We start from the raw sequence: 20,589 nt of genomic DNA, 5'->3' as shown, positions 1-20,589 counted from the left end.
TTTAATTTTAATTCAAAGAGAAAGTCAAAGAGAATGTAATATTTTTTATTATATTTAATTTTAATTCAAAGAGAAAGTCAAAGAGAATGTAATATTTGTTGCAACTTGTTATTAAACAAAACTTTAAAAAAAATTATAAAACATATACACAAAACCCTTACATGGATAAAACTGTATTGAATTTAAAAAATATGCAACATGAGGTAGGAATTAATTGAGTAAAGAAACTCATGAGTGTAATTATGTACTAGGGCCTGTCAGCACTGATTTATTATTATACTTCACATCTGTTATTAAAACAAAATAAAAGGCATCTATAGACATCTGAAGCATATGTATACAATTTCACTTAAATTTTCTTCAAGTAAAAGTTTCTCAGCATTATCTTTTATGTTCACTATGGATAAGAAGAGGTTTTTGTTTTTAATCACAAGTGGATTCCGGGTAGTGCCTCATGGGCAGCAGCAGGCAGCTGGAAGATGTGACTTAAATTAAGGAGAATTTCAAAAACACTGTTTCACAAAAAAAGGTTATTAATTTATTACTGATTTTATTAACTAATTTCAATGACAGAGTGATAAAAAGTCCCTGAATGAACCTGCAATAAGATTCTCATAGATAAACACAGTTGTAAAGGATATCATATCTTCCTTTTGAAGGTGGCAGAGAAGTTTCTCTAGCGGTGCGTATCGGCGAAGGGTGGGTGCTGAGCCCAGCATGACGAGCTTGTGTTTGGCTCGAGTGATGGCCACATTCAGTCTGCGCCAGTCTTGGAGCAACTCACCCAGCTGTAAAATGATTTTACACGACATGAAATAATCGAGCACATAATGGCCCATGCATCATAAACTCGATCACTGCAATAAGCAGTTAATTGGCTTAAATGTTAAATATTTAGTTTGTTTAAATTCAGGGGGGGAAGGACACTTACGTTGCCTTCAGTGTTGCTTCGAACAAAGGACACAATGATAACGCTCTTGTCACGTCCTTGGTATTTGTCCACAGTGTTGACTTCCAGAGCTTTAAAGGCATCTCCCTGCAGCAAACTGGAGATGGCTTTTAGCTGGTGTCGATATGGAGCAATGACCCCAATATCAGACGCTCTGCATCCAGCCTACAACACATTTAAAATTAAATATAATTTCAAGTACTACAGGGGGAAAAAAAATTCTGCGTGTTTCACAACAAATGGTATGTTCGGACCTTGAGCAGCAGAGTGACAATGGCTTGTACCAATCTGGCTTCCGTGTGGTTGCTGATACCACTTTTCTCCACCGTCTCAGGGGCGGGAACCTGAAGAAAGGTACAGTACATAATAAAATGTACGAAAAACTAATTTAGAAATTAGATGAAGACTACGAAAAAAAGGAAGTCAGACTGACCTCAGAGGTGTCCAGGAAACAGACAGGACTACTAGGCTCCAGTGTAGCCTGGACCCAAGTGCTATACTGCGGCTGACACAAAAACAGGTCCAGCACCTTCTCAACCTGAGCTCTACAGGGCAGCTGCAGCACTGCGCTTGCCGTCCTCTCAGAGCCACACTCCAGTCGGCCCTCATACATCAGAGCATTGCTCAGGGACATGATCGCACTGCAGGAAGGAAAATGGCAAGAGTAAGTCCGAGGCGTGTGCTTGTGATCGACTCAGCCGGAGCGTGGACGGGACGCGGCTCAACTTTGCTCACTACTGCGCAGATTCGGGTCCCGAGTTTATGACCTATATTGGGACCAGCCACCTGGGGGGCGATCGAGACGTGATGGCTTCACTTTTGAGGACTAGTGTAGCACACTTGTTCCAAACCTGTAAGACCTTTGTAAATTTTCGGAAAACAAAGAGAAGTTATTTTTTGATGAAATCTGAGAGCTTTCGGACCCTGCATAGATGGCAACACAACTACCACATTCAAGGCCCAGAAGTACATCGATGAAATAGTCCATGTGACATCAGTGTTTCAACTGTAATTTTATGAAGCCACGAAAATACTTTGTGTACAAAGAAAACAAAAATAATGACTTCCTTCAACTATTCTTCTCTTCCGTGTCAGTCACTGCCGCGCATTCACAAGAGTACCACGCATGCGTGTGGGCATACTGATGCACGGATCCGGATGCGCTGCAGCTTTTTTAATAGTGGAATGCACACGCATGCGTTGTGGTACTGTTGTGAACGTGTGTCAAAGTCTGACACAGAAGAGAAGAAATTGTTGAATAAAATTGTTATTTATGTTTTCTTTGCTCACAAAAGGTATTCTAATAGCTTCATAAAATTACGGTTGAAACACTGATGTCACGTGGACTATTTTAACAATGTCCTTACTATCTTTCAGGACCTTGAACATGGTAGTTGGTTGCTGTCTATGGAGGGTCATGCTCTTGGATTTCATTAAAAATATCTTAATTTGCGTTCCAAATATCGAAGGTCTTACGGGTTTGGAACGATATGAGGGTGAGTAATTAATGACAGAATTTTCATTTTTGGGTGAACTATCCCTTTAAAGATTTAGTCAAAATTTTTAACTCCTTATATCAAATTAGACTTATATATTGTTTTTTATTTCCATTTAACAAATCGCATATATCTTAGTCTGAATATCTGACTGGTGTAACTCCCACCTGTTCATTCGGTACTGCACATTCAGCTGAACAACTGCATCACTATGGTGCTCCAGACGTTTGAACAAACTCTCATCCATGCCCAGTGTTCTGATTAAAAATTAGAGCAATGGAGAAAAGAGAAAAAAATGGCTGAATGAGACGCAATTTCACTCTCTGACAGCAGGTGGCACTTATGGAACAGTGATACAGAATTTTCTTGGTTGCTACTGTAAACACAGCAGCGCTGCATTAACACTCATTTAAATGCATTATACAGAGGCAAGATGAAAAGAAAACGCCATGTAAACTTTTCTGAAAACAACCAGTTCCCTACAGAAACACATTCATATAAAATTCTATATTTAGGATTCCTATATTTCACGCATCATGAATCTTGTTCTGCCTCTTATGATATTTTCTCCTCTTAGCGTCCGTCTTCAGCATCTCTGGCCTCTGTTAATGGCTGTTTACAGACTAATTATAATAATAACGTAATATTTCCACAAATGGCATTTGGGAAAATGACTGCAGTGCAGTTTGTGTGCACAGAACAGAAGATGCTCTAAAATAAAACTCATATAGTCCACTTTAAAAATGTAATATTAATTAATTGTTCATTGTTAAAGCTACAAAGTTGCATGCCAAGACGGGTTTTTTATACTTTGCCCATTCAGGTGCAAGAAAGACGCTGAGAGAAACTCAATTCAGGGCTGTCTGTACACGCTGTTTACACAGAACACAGAATGCGAGTACTGAATGGAGTTGACGAACAAAAATTCCTGATATTCCATGATTTGGACAAAAAATATATAAAAATCCCTGACTTTCGATGTCTGGAATAGACCTTTTAAAATTCCACGATATTCCAGAATTTCCATGACAATCTTTCAAAAAGTTCTGAATGAGTATAGATGTGTACTACCTGGCTTCAGCATTCTGTACAATCGGAGGAAGTTGCTGGTGGTCTCCCACCAGGACAAAGCGCTGGGCGTAGAACAGCGGACCCAAACATACAGGTTGACTGATCTGAGATGCCTCATCCACGATGCAGAAGTCAAAGCGTCTACGGCTGAATATTGGGTGCTTTACACCCATACAGGTAGTGGCCACAATCAGCTACAAAGAAAATGGGGTAAGCTTTACAAAACAATTTGGATTTAAAAAATGTAGAGCAATCAATCAGAGTTTGAACATTATCACTTACATGTCATATTTGTTACAGTTCAAAAGTTTGTGGTCAGAAAGAAATCAAAACTTTTTAGATCAAAAGTGACAGTAAAGATTTCTGTAACCCAAAAATTTCAAATAAATGCTGTTTTGGATATTTTGGATATTAAGCAGCACAATATTTCAACATTAATAATAAATTATTCTTAAGCACCAAATCAGTATATTGGAATTACTTCTGATGGATCACGTGACACTGAAGACTGCAGTAATGACTGCTGAAAATGCAGCTTTGACACCACAAAAATAAAAACATTATAAAATACATTACAATAAAAAAAAAAACATTATTTTTAAATTGTAACAATATTTCACAATATTACTCTTTTACTGTATTTTTGATTAAATGCAGCCTTGGTGAGCCTAAGAAACTTCTTTCAAAAAGCATTAAAGACTAAATAACTGCATTTTTTATAAACTCTAAGATTTTAATTATTTTATATGATTAATATTTTAATTTATACTACGGGGCCGTTGAATGCTTGAATCTGATTGGCTGACGAACGTTCTGAGGTGTGCAATTATTTTCAGGGAAACGCACGGCGAACGTAGTTCCAGGCAGCTTTCTTGACCGCATTACAGTTCCATATCACTTCGCATCGTTGTCAGCGCTGCCCTGACGATTTTATCAGTTAGCCTAGTGTAGCAACTTAAAGGCTACACATGACATTTCTCACTAGCGAGGTAATAACAGCGCTGCATCTTAAAGCAGACTTACAGTTTAGAGACGGTGCTTCAGAACACTGTTGAGGGACACACAGAGGTAGCCTAATTCATACAAGCTCTCTCTCTCTCTCTCTCTCTCTCTCTCTCTCTCTCTCTCTCTCTCTCTCTCTGTTTCTCTTTCTCTGTGTCTCTGTCTCTCTCGCTCTCTTTCTAATAACTTCATTATTAACTGCATTAGTCTGCTATCAACGGCACAAGCCTCCATTGCCAGCTTTAAAATGACGTTTTGGAACTAGCAAAAGAGTCGTTGGATGAGATGCGGAAGAAATAATCCTACTCACAATAGCGATTTAAGTAGAAAAACCGGACGAATCCCTTGAAATATATAATCTGATCGATGTCTTGAGGTGTGGCAACCGTAGTATAAGCGGAATAATTGACTCCGGACCGTTGAATTATTAGAAAAATAATGCACACCCGAGGTGTAACGGCCACGACGCGACACCTCGGGTGTGCATTATTTTTCTAATAATTCAACGGCCCGTCGTCAATTATTCCTTACATATCTTACTTCTTTGTTATACAGTTGTTCCAGCTCTTCTAGTGTTTGGATGCCTTTGGCCCGACATGACTCCTCTGTGAAGGGCAGGATGTCATGGTGCACTTTTTGAGAACGACCCAGTCGCAGGAAGCCAATCTTAAACCTCTTTAGTTTCAGGAGGATGTTGTCCACAGCAGAGTGGGTGTAGCTAGTCAGAAGTACACTGAAGCCACAAGCATGGAGTATACGCACCTGTAAAAGGAGGAAGTGTAAAATAAATGTCAGATTAATATTCCTTTGTATATAGAAACCAGTAGCAAAAACAATTTCACTCGACAGGTCAGAAAAATAATGCATACAAAATTATGACAAGAAACTGATTACAGTTGTCCTAAAACTCAACTGGTTTTCAAAATTCATTTTTTCTTACCAGTGTACAGATGGTGGTAGTTTTCCCAGTACCTGGCATTCCCACAATAAGCGTGTAATCTTTGGATAGCAGCACTTTTTTCATGGCTTGTTTCTGGGGTTTGTTGAGTCCTAAAAGGCAACATGATTAAAACTCATCAAGTAGGAACAGAGAAGTTTTGTTATTCAAAGAACACATCAAGGGCATGTTTTAAAGCAACTCACTGCAGAAAGAGTGAGATTATGGTTCAATGTTATCAGGAGAAGGCAGCGTTTGAACACACCTTTCAGAATGTTGGCCACAGTGTCCTTGGAATCTCGTGGCAAAACACTGCTGAGGCTGTCAATGAACTGGGGAGGGCTGAATTCCACAATCAACTTCCTCAGTCTTTCACTGCAGAACAATATACATTTTATAGCTTTTAATATAGGTCAAAAAACACTATCAGCAAGACATTTAAAGTCAAAAGAACAACAAGAAAATTATGATCAGACCTGGTTGGAGTGTTTTCCATTAACATAGACAGGTTTCCTAAATGGGTGCCAAGACCACCTACACCTTCATCCTGGTCCAGTCGGAAAACTGTGTTTGAGGAATACTTAAAAAGGTTTCTGTAAATGATATGAATGTGGAATTAAGCTTTGAAATACCCTTGGACATTTCAGATTCAGTAATATTAAACAGCATTATGAAAAGCATCTGCAAGAGACTTACTTGTCCAAAGAGCAAGTCACTCCACTGACAGTTATTTCTGTGACATATCCTGTGGCAAGGCCTATAAGCACAGAGTCCTCATCACTGACCACAATCCTGTCACCCACTATAAGCCCAGTGATTGTCTGATCACCCTCCTTCCTCACAAAGCTGTGCTTATATACACCATCAGACAGGACGCTGACGTCTCCAGCTAACTGCATGTTTCCCACGCAGCCACCACTTTTCTCCCTGAGAATGACCAACATAAGAACAGTGATGCAACAAGGACATTCATTAAGGCCAAACGCATTCAATTAATTCAAACAAACACTGTTAATCTTTTATTTAGTTAGGCTTTTTACATATAATACAAAGTAAACGTGTCTCTTCAAAATTAATATAAAAATTGCTTGTTTTTTAAGTATTATGTCTATTTTTGGTGATACTGTCTCACAATGGAGGGACAAAAATCTCTAGACATTACAAATATCACCATTTGTGTTTGTTTTCGGAATGGGTTTGAAATGACATGAGGGGGAGTAAATGATGGGTGAATAACACAATTTACAGTAAAAGTCATATTTTATAAAACACCTACCTCTGCTGGGCAGTCTGAAGCCAGATATTGCGCCGACCTCCTTTGTTCTCCATGGTGAGAGCCTCCAGCTTGCAGAGCAGCAGCCAGTGGCTGAAGTACTGGAGGTGCACATGGCTGAGGTGCTCGCTTTCTGACTGCACAAAGGCCTGTGGATCTTCACTAAAGTTCTCCACAGGAGCTCTCTCTACCGCTCTATACAAAATGGTGCATTTCAGCTGAAGCTCAATAGAATTACAAAACTCTGTTTGAAGTTGTAATGGAAGATGATGCATGAAGAGAGAGAAAAAAAACAGTACCTGTTGTAAACTGCACAGTTCCTTTTCTGAGGACAGTACTTGCAAGTCTGCTGGTCAGATACAATGACAGGCAATGGGGCCATTTGACTTCTTCCATCCACCTTAATAAGTTTGTTGCCGATGTGATGGGCCAATGAGTTTCTTATTTTAATCAGCTCTGTGATAGAAAAATATATTAATCAGTACAGTCATAAGCAGGATGTAAGCCTATCTTAGATTTCAACATTACTCTGTTATGACTAAGTCAATTGGCTCTTGTTTGCAACATTTGTTTTTAAGCTACATGATTCAAAGCGATAGTTTCACCCAACAATGTAAATTCTGTCATTACTCACCCTCATGACACTCCCAACACATAAGCCCATTGCATTCATTTTTGACACACAAGTGAAGATATTTTTGATGAAACCTAAGGGATTTCGGTCTCTGCAGTCAACTACTTCAAATGTTTCATGCATCAAAATGTTCAGAAAGACATCTAAATGACATCCATAAAGTAATCCATGTGAATCAAGCAGCTTGATCCAAGTCTTCTGATCCTGAGCAGATTTAGTTTAGGCTTTTAATCGCAACAATAAACAATGAGCATTGTGCTTTGAGGACAGAAATCTCTCAGGTTCCATTAAAATAGCTTAAATTGTGTTTTGAAGATACATGAACTGAATGACTTGCGGGTGAGGAAATTATTACAGAATTTATTTTCTGGTGAACTATGCATTTAAAAAAAAAAAAAAACAACCAACCAACCAACCTCTCCTGTCCATGTGGTTGCCCACAACAGGATGTAGACTGACAGTTTTCAAGTAGACAAGGAAACCTGCCTCTGGGTCACAACGTCTAGCTGAGTTCATCAAAGTGTACAGAATAACCTTAAGAAAAAAAGGTCAAATAATAAGCAATATTCAGTAGTGACATAAATGGTAATATTTTTAACATGTGACATGTCTACACAGTTGCGTTTTGTACCTGACTGCGATGCTCAATGGAGTTGGACTCCTTGCCGGTTTTCAGCTCCAGTGGCACAATCCTCTCTGTGGGCTTTCTGCCTCTCCGATGAATCCTAACTCCAGCTGTGACATCTATCTTCCCCTTCAAGCCAAAACGTGGACACCAGATGTTCTCCTCGATGTCCAAAAAATCTGTGACTGTCACGCTACAGGTGGCATCTTGATTGCTCAGAGCCCCGTCACTAGGGCTGATGGTAAATAACCACACAAACCATTACATTTATTCACAGTATTAAAACTGAACCCACCATGTTCTTAATGTTCTTTGAATAAACACACACACACACACACACACACATATACATACACACACAGACACACACACACTTACAGTTTGAGAGTGATCTGCTTTTGTCCAGCCTGTGGTGAAGTGTGGAGGTAGTGTTTTGACCACTCAGATAAAGAGGGAAGATATTGTTCTACTTCCTGTTTCATGTCAGCCTGGGTCAGCTTTAGACTATACCTAAATAAAGTAAGTAAAAGACAAGCACAGTCCTTATAAGACACATAACAGATCTTTACCGCTGTCATCAAACACTGTATTGGAGGTTTAAGAAAACTAGAAAAAACAGAAAACTATGTAAAAACAGTTTATAAAGACAGTACAACTCTCTAAAAGTGGAGATGTTACAAGATAGCTCTTACATTTGTCCGAGGTAGTTTGGGTTTCTTAGGGCCTCTGCAGCAAATGTCTGTATCCTCTCTAGAGAGAAATCTGAGGACATGGCTGCTTTTTGGAAGATATCATGAACTATGGTACCATTTAACATCTGCTTAGATCCACCATCAAATGCCTGTTTAAAAGCCACACAAACAGTTTCGTAATTTTAAGCACAATTAAGAACACCAGAAAGGTTTGTATCATCAATTAAGGTAAAGACATAAATGCGTGACATAAAATCAGTGTTCTCCACTATTGAAAACATTAATATGAGCAATATACACTGTATGTACGTTCTGCATTTGATAGCTACTAGATATTGATTTGATATTGATAATTGTGCATTCTAATTAACACTGTTAAATATAATCAAGCAAATCTCAGAATGAATATTAATTTTCCATACTGTACATTATAATATATTACTACTCAAAAGTTTGGTCGGTAAGATTTTTTTTAATCTTATGCTCACCAAGGCTGCATTTATTTCAAAAATACTGTGGAAACACCTATACTGTGAAATACTGGTACATTTTAAAATAACCATTTTCTATTTAAATACATTTTAAAATGTAATGCATTTCTTTTGACAGCAAAGCTGAATTTTCAGCATTTTCTTGGTGCTCAACAAACATTTCTTATTGTTATCAATGATCAACGTAAACAGTGCCACGTAATATTTTTGTTGAAACATAGGATTCTTTGATGAATAGAAAGTTCAAAGACAGACATTATAAATGTCTTTACTGTCATTTTTGACCAATTGAATAACTGAAAAAAAATTACTGACCCCATAAACTTTGAACGACTTTGCACATTTTTATGCTTGAGGCACAACATTAAATTTCCACACCTTAAACATCTCTCCCAGCACCCCTCGCCTCATGCAGCGAATACTGTTGGCAATGCTGGTCCCCGATATCAGCAGGTCAGGCAGCAGAACCAGGAAACCAGAGTCTCTATCAATCGTCCACAAGCCAGAAACACACCTCCCTTCCAAGTGAATGACGTCCCCAACAGCAACTGGAGTGCTCTCCCTTTAGAAAAAAGTTTGGAAAGTTCAAAAACAAAAAGAAAGAACTCTCTCAAAAGACTTTTTCATACACCAAGTAACATTTTGTACCAGCCATCTTTGAGAATGCAGGTCTCTCTGGACTGTGTCGTCTTGGAGCAGGTGATGGTTAAGTGCTTCTCCATGCAACTTGATGAGATATCCCGTACATCCAATACCCAGTATCGGTTATGAAAACCAGAGGCCAGTATAACATGCTCTGGTATACATTTGTTTTTTCTAAAATTCAAAGAAACCAGTTATAAGCAGGGTTATTATTGTTAACTTAAACTAAATCTGATGAAATGAAGCTGAAACATAATATATTTATACAGAAATATAAAAAATATATTTATACAAAAACAAAATTAACAGCCAATTCAAAACATTAATAAAATTATAATATTATATAAATAATACTGGTTTTAATACACAAAAATCACCATACTATGAAATAAAACCAAAGCTCACTTATGTGCACATAAATAGATTGAATAAAACATTCATACTCATGAATGAACTTTTTGGGTTGTGGCGCCTCCGATTTTTGATCCATGCCATCATCAAACCAGTCGTCTATCAGATCAGCAAAATCATCTTCAAATGGAACTGGCAAAGTCTTTCCATCAGCAATTTTGTCTTTTGCTTGCAGATCAGCAGTACTCAAGGGTCTCTTTTTAGTAATTGGACAGTTGAGAAAAGTCTCTTTGTCTTCAGTAGATCCATTTTGTATCCATGAACTATATGACATCACAAGATCAAAGTCATTTGTTCCAGAAACCGTACTCATGTCCGGTTTCAGGTTTACACCAAGTGAATTTTCTTTTTCACTTGTACTAAAGCTCAGATGTTGAGAGGATTTTTTTGAGGGTTTTGAGAAACCATTTGTTTTTCCATTCATTATCACACAAGACCCAGTTGCCAATCGGCTACTCTCAAAACTGACAGAATCAGCTTTAATTTTTTTCTCAGGACTCTTTGAAAATGCTTTTTGATTGGCCCCTGGAGAGCTTGCATCACAATCAGGTAGTTTCTGAACTTGCATGGTCCTGGACCGTTTGGCACTCTGGATGTTCTCTGAGCTGTGCAACAACCTCTTCACAGAGCCAGAGCGACTTAGACCATTGTCAAGCTCAAAAGCTTCCTCTGGCTCTGGACTGCTGTTTTTCTGTGGCTGCATCAGCTTACGTGCCATCAGGCTAGGTTTACCCCTGACACCTTTAGTATGTAGGCCACGGGAGACAGGTGAGCAGTTCTCATGTGAAGTGTCTGAAGGGTTCTCTCTCCTCAGACTGTCAGGTGTCTCTGGAACAGCAGAAGGGATTGGAGAGCAGGGGACATTTTTATCCTCCACAAAACCAGTCTTCAATGAAACGGGGAATCTTGTAATCCCAGCTGCGATTTTTTTAGGTGACTTCGGTGAAACCTGATAAAACATAAAGGTGATGTTATGGTGTGAGGTGTGATGTCAAACTTATTTTTAACATAAGATCGGGTGGCCTTTACTTTTTAAACTGAATTTCAAAAATACAAAAAATTAAGAGGGTTCCAATGACTTTTATTGAACAACATAAATCAATATAAGGATCAAGAGTACATTTAAAGAGCATCACAAACATATATTAAATTAATTTAATGAAAACATTGTGGGTGGCTTTTAAAAAAATTCAAATTAAATCTTAAATGACATCCTCAGACCCCATTTACTTTCATTATTTGAAAATTAAAATGCATATTACATGTCATACAATCATAAATGTTTGGGAGAATAGATTCATTTGGAGTAGCTGTCACAGTTATGCCACTTGAAGCTGAACGCACATAGTGGTGGTAGAAAAACACTGGTAACAAGTGAAGGGAAACGGATAAAACTCATGGAATAAAAGAAAAAAATATGTTTGCACCTTTGGATGTCAGAATTGGAATGCAAATAATTTTTACAGAATAATGTCATCAAAGATGCCATTTGAAGCTAAACACAGATGTTTAAACAGAAATCTGCTATGATTACTCTACTTTAAAAGCATAAATTTGATTTAAACAATAGTTCTACATAATATTCACATATGCAGTTCATAGGGACGTACTGTATTAGCCCTACAGTTACAGCATGAAATATTATTTAAACCTATTATTATTAACATTTATTTTATCTCACAATTCTGACTTGTTTAACAGTGAGTTTGTTAATTCTGAGGAAAAAAAGCCAGAAGTCAGGATATAAACTCATGATTCTCAAAGAGTTTTTTCCTTATCAGAATTGTGAGATATCAGGTCTTGGAATTACGAGAATAAAGTCATACTTTTGAAATATGAACTCAAATTTACCTTTATATTACTCTTTTATTCCATGGCTTCCATAGACGGCTAACTTACTTGAAAACTAATTTTCTTCCACCAGATAGGCTCCGCCCACAAAATCATCATCATCATCATATATATATATATATATATATATATAAAATGTGAGTATATGACGACAACACGTTTTTTTTAGGTGAACTATCCCTTTAAGAGCAACTTAAAGAGTTCACTGTCTTATCTTACCTTTGAGACAAAAAAGGCAGAAATATTTGCCTGAACTCCAGTGACCATCTACAACAACAACCGAGAGTTAGTACACTTTCACAGCCGATAACATTTACATCTTCATAGTAAGATGAGGATGAATAAAGCATCAGCGATGAATATGAAATAAGTTACTTACGGAAGATTTTCTGGATTTACACTTAATCATCGTAGACCTTAAGTAAATAAATAAGTAATATTCGGAGAATCCAATAATATAAAGCAGCTCTACTGATATCAAAACTTAAAAACCCCTCACATCACTTTGACAACTGCATCTAAAGATAGCCACCGCTTTCAGGCTCAAATATAATTCGTCCAGAAGCAGATATTCTCCAGTAGCAACGGTTCTCACATATGCTTTCCCAGAAGATTAAAAATACACAAACAACTCTAGCTGCATCCCTGCAAAGTAAACACTGCGAGCTCAAAATTCCCGCGTACAACACCACCACATCAAAGCAAACATTTCCTCTTTGTGTTTTGTCTGCTGCATTCACGTCGCCATTATCCATACACTGCCCCCTAGCGTCAGAGAGATTATTGCTCGAATTTGTGTTACACACAGTTTGAAAACAAATCTACTCATTTATTATTAACACTCCGTTAGCCTCATGTCATATAATTAAAGTAAAAACGGTCAATATCGTTGTTTTCTGTGTAATAGAAAATAATTCTTTATAAACACAAGCAATGCTGGATTTTGCTGCACATTGTTGAATGTCAACATGGTAAGCACGTTTTGCTATATGAGTTTCAAACAGTTGTTTATGCTTCTTTAAGCTGCTTTAAATTAACAAAATACATGTTAGGTATAATAATAATTATATATTTGGGCTTTCAAGTGGTTTACAGATGACTGTCATTAATGCATGACAACGATTCGTTATGTAATGCATATTGTAATCCAAACCAAATAAAAATGGCATTTATATACGGACTGTTTAATACAGTACACAGCTATACATAAATTACAACAGCAGAAATACTGTAGATATGAAATTAACGGTGTAAATGTGAAATTATGCATAAATGAACATGAAAGGAATAAGAATATGGATATATATATATTTTTATTACATTTTACACTTTTTTAACTTAGCAATAAAGGCATTTGTTTGCCTTTTGGTGTGGTTTTCTTACATAGTTGAGGATAGACTTAAATAAACAAGATGGATTTGAATATCACTGCTTGTCAAAGTTGGTTTGAAATATTTTTGATATTGTTGTATTAGAAGCTATGCACACTGTATTGTAATTGAATACACTTATAACATAATGGCATTGAAATGTGAACCTCATCTTTGAAATATTAATGCCGGGCCACCACACACAGACTGTAGAAGCTCTGCTGACATGGACGCTCGAGAAGAAGAACTAAAATGTCCCGTTTGTGTAGAGCCTTTCACAGACCCTATACGTCTTCCATGTGGGCACAACTTCTGTCAAACCTGCATCCAAGTGGTCTGGAACATGGATAACCCAAAAACATCCAGAGAAGGGCCACTGTTCTGTCCGGAATGTCAGGTCCTCCTTCCTTCTGACCTTGAGCTTGAGATCAACTCAGATCTTCAAAGGAAAGTTCAGGATGCCTTTGCAAGAGAACCTCTGCTGGAAGAATCATCTCAAATGTCACCTTCTATTATCATGTGTGATCAGTGCATTGGGAAGACTGAGGTGGCTGTGAAGAGCTGCCTCACCTGCGATGCCTCTCTGTGCTCTGCTCACACCCTCCTGCACCAGCAGAGAGAGGCTTTAAGAGGGCACTCTATCATCGAAGTAACTGAAGACTTGATTTCCTTTAAGTGTAAGGAGCATGGGGAGGAGCTGAAACTCTTCTGTCAGGAGGACCAGATTGCTGTGTGTTGTCTGTGCATTGCAATTGGTTCACACAAAAACCATCAAGCTGTTACGCTGCAAGAGGCATGCACAGAGTTCAAGGTAGGATAGATTTAATTAATTAAATTTCAAATAATTTGAGTGAACAACATTATTTTGATAGATTGGCCTAGTAGTGATAGAAGTTTCCTATTGAAGGAAAATCATTAAAAAATGTTTACAGTTTTTTATTTTTTTATTAGAAGTGAAAATCTATAAATATTTTGCATATATAAATATATATTTATATATTTACACATTGTATATGCTTATATTGACATAATTGTAGTACATAAATGACATGCTCATCATAGAAGATATGTATTCAGGTAATTAATTTAGATTTTGACGTATTTTTTAATTAAATTTATAGATCTGGACAAAAAATTATTGACTCAGATATATTTTTATTAGATAAATACTCTTAAATTACTTAATGGGCCATTATTATGTCTAAAATTTTGTGGAAAGTAACAGTGTATTGAGAACTTATGGAAACATCTCTTGTTTTTAGAAGGTGTTGGAGACCAACAAATCACTTCTTCTACAAAGGAAGCATTTAGCTAAGTCTGCTTTGCAAGATTTGGAGCCATTATTTTCAGAGGTGTCGGTGGGTATTTCAATATGAGTCATATACTAACCAATTAAACCAAAGAAATGATTGTACACATCACAATGAATTTATTGCAGAAAGAGGTGTTCTGATATGCTGTAAGTTCATCAGGCTTTTTTGATATCTTGTGGTATGCAGAAAAATGCAGAAGCATATAGAGTCAGAATAGTTGAGAAATACAGCCAGATAAAAGCCCACATTGAGGAGGATCAGAAGCTGATGTTGGCCATTCTGGAAACAGAAGAGACTTATAACAACAAGTGGCTGAGATGGAGGAGTGAGTCACTAAAGTGTCATGTTAAAAATATGCATGCTGCCCTAAGATCAAGCCAAACTCTCCTCGAGGAAGAGAATGATGTCAAATTTCTCCAGGTGCATATATTAGAAGTTTATTTTTTTGTGCACATTTTCCTTTTCATCTGTATTTTGTCACTAACAGAAAACAAAATTGATTTTACAGCATTTCCAAAAACATGGACTAGGGTGAGTTCTTTCTGCATTTTCTTGAAATTGCACTTTATGAGAAACTATACTATAACAGTATTTTATGGGGATTGGAATGGCCAATCTATTTTTTTTTTCCTCATTTTTAAAAGTGTTTTTTCTCTACTATACCATGAGACACTGGTACCAAAATAAATATTTAATAGAATCCTTCATCTTCGCTCTAGTTCCCAGGTGGAATTGCCACTTGTGTCTGTGATAGAGCAAGAGTACAGCACTCTAGACAAAATGAAGACTGTTGAACAGCTGGTTGATAACTTAGATGAAGTTGTCCTTCAGAACACTCAGCGGCTGTGGTCTAGTAAGTGTGATGTTTCAATGCACAATGATAAAAGACATACTTAGACTTACATAGACTTAACAATAATATTACCTTATAATGTAACATATAATTTTTTTCCATCTGCAGGTCTCAGAGCAATAAGTTTAGACCCAGAAACAGCACACCCTGAGTTGGAGGTGTCAGCAGACAGGCTGGAGGTACACTGGAGTAAGAAACCAACCCCAGAGAGGAAACAGAAAACAAACATCAGCTCTCAGTACAGTGTCCGGGCCAAGGAGAGATTCTCCAGCGGCTCCCATTACTGGGAAGTGGCCGTCTGGAAGAAACCCTTCTGGTTGATTGGTCTGTCATATGGGTCAGCTACTGGAGATCAGGATTCAGAGCATTGTAACGGTGACTTTAACAATGCATTCTGCTACATCTATCATGGTAATGGAAATTATCTCATTTGTCAGGACTCAAATGAAAAGCTACTGGCAGTAAGGAAAACCATCCATAAACTTGGAGTTCGGGTAGATATCCAGAAAGGGAATGTGTCTTTCTATGATGGTGATACGCTGGCTTTGCTCCACTCATTCTGTGTTGAATTTTCTGGCCCAGTTCATCCCATCTTCAATCCCTGTATTGATATAAATTACCAAAATAGTCATTCTCTTGCCATTGTACATCTAAGAAACAAAAATATTCCTCAAAGCCCCTCACAAATTGCATGAATCCACCAATTTTCCAGGTACAGTGCATAAATAATAGATGATTCATTCTATAGTGTGTCTGTTTTATATGCTTGAATTTGGTGTAGTTAGCACAAGAAATATAAGATTTAAAACGTTGATTCTATTTTGTTATTCCAAACCATTGTGCTCTGGGTGTTTTAAACCTGAAAAGTGATAATTAAATAAACCACTTTTTTTTTCAAGGATAGTTCACCTTGAAAATCCTGTCATCAATTTTTGTTTTGTCCATACTGTGAAAGTCAGCTCTTATTGACTTTCATTCTATGAATAAAAACTTCTTTTATAAAAATTGTTCTTTTACAATATCCATTTTTTTTGTTGCACAGAAGAAAGAAAGATAAAGGTTTTGAATGCGAATTTTCATTTTTGACTGAACTATCCCTTTACCTAGGCATGTGCTAAATTTAAAATTTAAAAATTAAATTCAAACTGGCAAAGTAACTGCAAGATATATAGACACGTATAAAGATATAATTAGGCTATAGATTAGTTGTGTATATTGTGCAGAAAACCCAAGTTTATCCAGCTTTAGAAGATAGAAAGCACTTCTTGACAAAGTTGTAGTCCACCTTAAACTCAGATTGGCCTCCTGCCAGTGCTCTGTGAATGTGATATTGGCACTCCCTAAAGACACGGACACAAGTGTACTGACTGCTTTGTCTGCTGTAGGAGTTTTTCTAATTACAGCGGAGCTGTCCATTTCAGCACCACACACGCACAATGAAATCATGAAGCTTCAAATGTCTGCTGCATTTGCACCTCTTCATGGACCCATCAGGTATGTAAAGTTGCTTGTTCCTCTGTTTTTTTACTAATTCGCTAAGTAGGCATAGCAGCAAGCCTCTTGGCAATGTGGCATACATGTTATTTATATTCTGAATTTTATGAAATGGTATTGTTTATTGATTCTAGGCTTCTTGTGCTTTTTGTTTTTTACTTGCAATAGTAACTACTAGTGGAGACATTTGCTTATAGTGGTTGCAGAAAAAACATGTATAGTGTATTATGAAGGTATAATTGAACTCCTGTGCTTTAATTTTTGATCATAGATCTGTTGTATACCCTAGACGTCCATTGTAGTTATCAGTCACCTTAGAAGCTAATGTCTAAGAGCAGTCAGTCTGAGTAAACTATTCTTTCCAAAGCTCTCAGATAACATATTAGGTAATGCAGGACAGCACTACCCAGTGCCCAGTGTCTCTCTGTATACGCGAGAGATCAGCCGAGTTGTTCAATATTTGTACAGCATGCAATAATGCCCAAACTCTTACTCTTAATGTACTTTCACATTATGTACTCTGAAAAACATGAAACAATTTTCACTCTGAAATCGCTAGTACATTTCACATATAATTACAAAGAAATGGCATTGAATTAATCATGACATTTTGAAGTAAAACATATTCCAATAATCTTTTTATTTAAATTTATAAAAATAATTTTTCACAGTATAATGTGCCTTTTTGGTTTTTAAAATAATAAAAGAATTAATAGATACAAATATTAGATATGTCAATAGATTTTTTAAAACATCAGAATCCAAAGTCCACATTAAAAAACTGGGATTCAAAATTAAATTTTGAATTTAATACTAATTTAATAATAAAAATACTAAGAATATTTTTCACTAGTGTTCTCAGACTTTGGGACCCCACTGTTTGTAATCCTATCCCTTACCTACGGTATATTTTAACATGCAAATACAAATTACTTAGTTTTTTATGTAAAAATAGTTTATATAGTCTCTATTAGTATGAGGTTATAAAAATGTTGAGCATGATTACTTGATTAATGATTATACAGTATTAAAAAATGTAATAACGTCATGTCAGCTACTCAAATACTGACATACTGACAAATACTGACAATATCTAGTAAAGGGGGACAGGACATTGTAGAGAGTATGAATGAGAGCACTATGGCTCTCTGGAGCACATGCACTAACCACTAGACTATGGCTTTGACTCTTGAAGTTTTGCTGATTTATGTAACACAGTCCTCTTGAGGCAGCAAGCACAGCGCTGTTAGCCCATATACTGTGCTGAATGTATGAAATATTTGAGTGACTCATTAAAAGTGGCTAGTATATCACATTGCTGAGGCTGAGTCCTGCCAAGAGCTACATTAAGAGGCATGTGTCTTTTTATTCTAAATATCTCTCCTAATATTTTATTTAATAGAAAACAGTCTTTTGCTTTAATTTGATTTTCATCTGTTGGTGCCTAGTACAGTAAAATCACAGTCTTTATATAGGCATGCACAAAACATAGCGCAATATATGCTGAAAACAGTAGTCAATGCAGTGCTCAACAAGGTTAGGCTAATTTAAATGTTAAATTATATTTAATAAGCATCACAAATGATCTCCAACATTTAAAGCAGCAGTCGGGAACCTGTGGGCTCACAAGCCACATCTTCAACAAACAAAATAAATAAAAGCCATGCATTTTAAACAACAGCATAAGACAGTAAATAAAGTATAAAAAGAAAACAATAAGTTACATTTTTTCATGCCATAAAGCACCAACCTAGTGCTGTTTACACATACAGATAATCTGTAAGAAGCCAAGAGTTTGCGCTAATGCAAGCACAGCTAATCATTACAGTTCTGTCGCATCACAATCATCTCCTGTTCACTATGAAGTATAATTGTATTAGGCTGTAGAACTATTGTAAAAAATTACAGTAAAACAACAGCAGCTAGCAGGATTAATATACTTTAAATTCACAAAAGTGTCTGCAGAGACTCAGGACTGTTTCAGTTCAGATCACTAGTTGTAATCCCAGTGGCTTTTTCTTAACCCCTGTTCTCTATAAGTCTATTTACAAGGGGCTTTCCCTCTGGCTAGGCCCCCCTCTGCAGAGTGAGCTGAACCTTTTGCCATCTGTCACTCTGTTACTGCGAAAAATGCAGTACTTCACAGAAAAGACAGAGCTGGCGCACCTGATTGGCTTATTTCTAGAATGAGGTGGGTCTTAAGAACATGAGTGACAGGTTGAGTGCAGGAAGTCCTGTTGGGCTAAGACAGGTTTTCAGTGTGTGTGTGTGTGTGTGTGTGTGTGTGGGGGGGGGGAGAGAGAAGACGCACTAAGGGGGGGGGGGGAGAAGACGCACTAAGTCATGTGGGTGGCGTAAATCCAGTATGCGTGAGCCAGTAAGGCAGGCCAGAGCTGTTTTTATTTTCTGTGGAGAAGAGAGGGAGGCACAGAGGCTTCATACACATGAATAGCTTCTTTTTTTGAAGACTGTGAAGGAGGGGATTTACTGCGTTCCCACTGCTGCAGTGTAGCGGATGGGAAGGAGCGGTTGAGAGGGGAGTTAGCAGGTAAAGGGAGGGTTCGACTGTAATTGATTTCTGTGTGCCTGTTCATGTAACAGTTACAGGAGTGAGGACAGGAGGAGGGGTTGGAGGAATCCTATTAGCTACAGCAGAGGAAAAGTAGGTCTGCTTAACAGAAAGTAGCTATATTAAATATATGCGTTTGAACAACTTTCCTTAACTAATTTTGTCATTTTCAATGATTAAAGAAATACAATTGTACGCCAATGATTTAAATTGCTGGGAAAGTCAAAATAATTAATAAACATGTTGGATTTGCTTTGCAATGTAGGATTTATAATAATTTTTTTTTAAAACTTTAAATTACACCATATACCTCTTCTTACTCACTGGGAGAATTAAAGATATGAAAGCTCAATTGTTTTTTTTTTCTTAATTAAAATAAAACTGTAGGTTTAATCTCAAAGATTTTTGCAGTAGTTGCAAAGCAGAACTAATTAGTACTCATCATGAAAATGATCAAATTTGTGGATTAAAAAACAACAACAACAACAACTTGGTAACACTTTAGATTAGGGAACACTATTCACTACTAGCTGCTTATTATTAGTATAGCATATTGGCTGTTTATTAGTACCTCTTAGAACATATTAATGGCTTATTCTGCATGACCATATTCCAGATTCCTTAACCCTATACCCAATACCTAAACATAATTACTACAACAACTTGCTATCAATAAGCAGCAAATTACGCGTTTATTGAGGGAAAACTTTTAGTTAATAGTGAATATGTGTTCCCTAACCTAAACTGTTACCAAAAAAATTATTTTTATTATTTTAAAAATATATTAAAGTAGTACTATAAACAAAGTAATAGTCTTTCTGCATCTACATATATTTCTAGCTAATTTCTAACAAACATCTGACAGTATTTTGTCATGAATGTGGCGTGTTCTTTCAGTAAGGAATTTGATCCAACG

At 36.8% G+C, this 20,589-nt stretch overlaps 2 protein-coding genes across 2 annotated transcripts; one reads left to right on the top strand and one right to left on the bottom strand.

The window, feature by feature from the left end:
• Window positions 1–31: 31 nt before the first annotated feature.
• On the bottom strand, window positions 32–12,794 carry LOC306882018 (DNA replication ATP-dependent helicase/nuclease DNA2-like). The gene is made up of 23 exons (XM_079436445.1): window positions 12,454–12,794; window positions 12,294–12,341; window positions 10,256–11,172; window positions 9,819–9,986; window positions 9,549–9,732; window positions 8,680–8,828; window positions 8,366–8,497; window positions 7,994–8,222; window positions 7,779–7,896; window positions 7,028–7,184; window positions 6,732–6,923; window positions 6,152–6,382; window positions 5,932–6,048; window positions 5,721–5,830; window positions 5,459–5,568; window positions 5,059–5,280; window positions 3,517–3,710; window positions 2,613–2,702; window positions 1,383–1,590; window positions 1,204–1,293; window positions 932–1,114; window positions 642–788; window positions 32–481 (listed from the first exon to the last, which is right to left on the bottom strand). The coding sequence occupies exons 1-23, from the start codon at window positions 12,481–12,483 to the stop codon at window positions 428–430; spliced, it is 4,080 nt and encodes a 1,359-aa protein (XP_079292571.1). The 5' UTR covers window positions 12,484–12,794; the 3' UTR covers window positions 32–427.
• An 862-nt stretch (window positions 12,795–13,656) lies between these two features.
• LOC306882866 (tripartite motif-containing protein 75-like) lies at window positions 13,657–17,104 on the top strand. The gene is made up of 6 exons (XM_079437844.1): window positions 13,657–14,255; window positions 14,707–14,802; window positions 14,944–15,177; window positions 15,266–15,288; window positions 15,477–15,610; window positions 15,719–17,104. The coding sequence occupies exons 1-6, from the start codon at window positions 13,671–13,673 to the stop codon at window positions 16,303–16,305; spliced, it is 1,659 nt and encodes a 552-aa protein (XP_079293970.1). The 5' UTR covers window positions 13,657–13,670; the 3' UTR covers window positions 16,306–17,104.
• Window positions 17,105–20,589: the final 3,485 nt, after the last annotated feature.

The sequence above is a fragment of the Barbus barbus genome, assembly GCF_936440315.1.
Source record: "Barbus barbus genome assembly, chromosome: 16".
Classification (NCBI taxonomy): Eukaryota; Metazoa; Chordata; class Actinopteri; order Cypriniformes; family Cyprinidae; genus Barbus; species Barbus barbus.
The sequence above is the reverse complement of the archived record's forward strand: the minus strand, read 5'-3'. Positions and strand labels throughout refer to the sequence as shown.

Coding starts and splice junctions, on each gene's coding strand:
- LOC306882018 (XM_079436445.1), bottom strand. CDS start 12,483: ATGATTAAGTGTAAATCCAGAAAATCTTCC. Junction 12,342..12,453: donor GTAAATCCAGAAAATCTTCC/GTAAGTAACTTA, acceptor TTGTTGTTGTAG/ATGGTCACTGGAGTTCAGGC. Junction 5,281..5,458: donor CTACCACCATCTGTACACTG/GTAAGAAAAAAT, acceptor CTCCTTTTACAG/GTGCGTATACTCCATGCTTG.
- LOC306882866 (XM_079437844.1), top strand. CDS start 13,671: ATGGACGCTCGAGAAGAAGAACTAAAATGTCCCGTTTGTGTAGAGCCT. Junction 14,256..14,706: donor AGGCATGCACAGAGTTCAAG/GTAGGATAGATT, acceptor TCTTGTTTTTAG/AAGGTGTTGGAGACCAACAA. Junction 14,803..14,943: donor CATTATTTTCAGAGGTGTCG/GTGGGTATTTCA, acceptor TGTGGTATGCAG/AAAAATGCAGAAGCATATAG.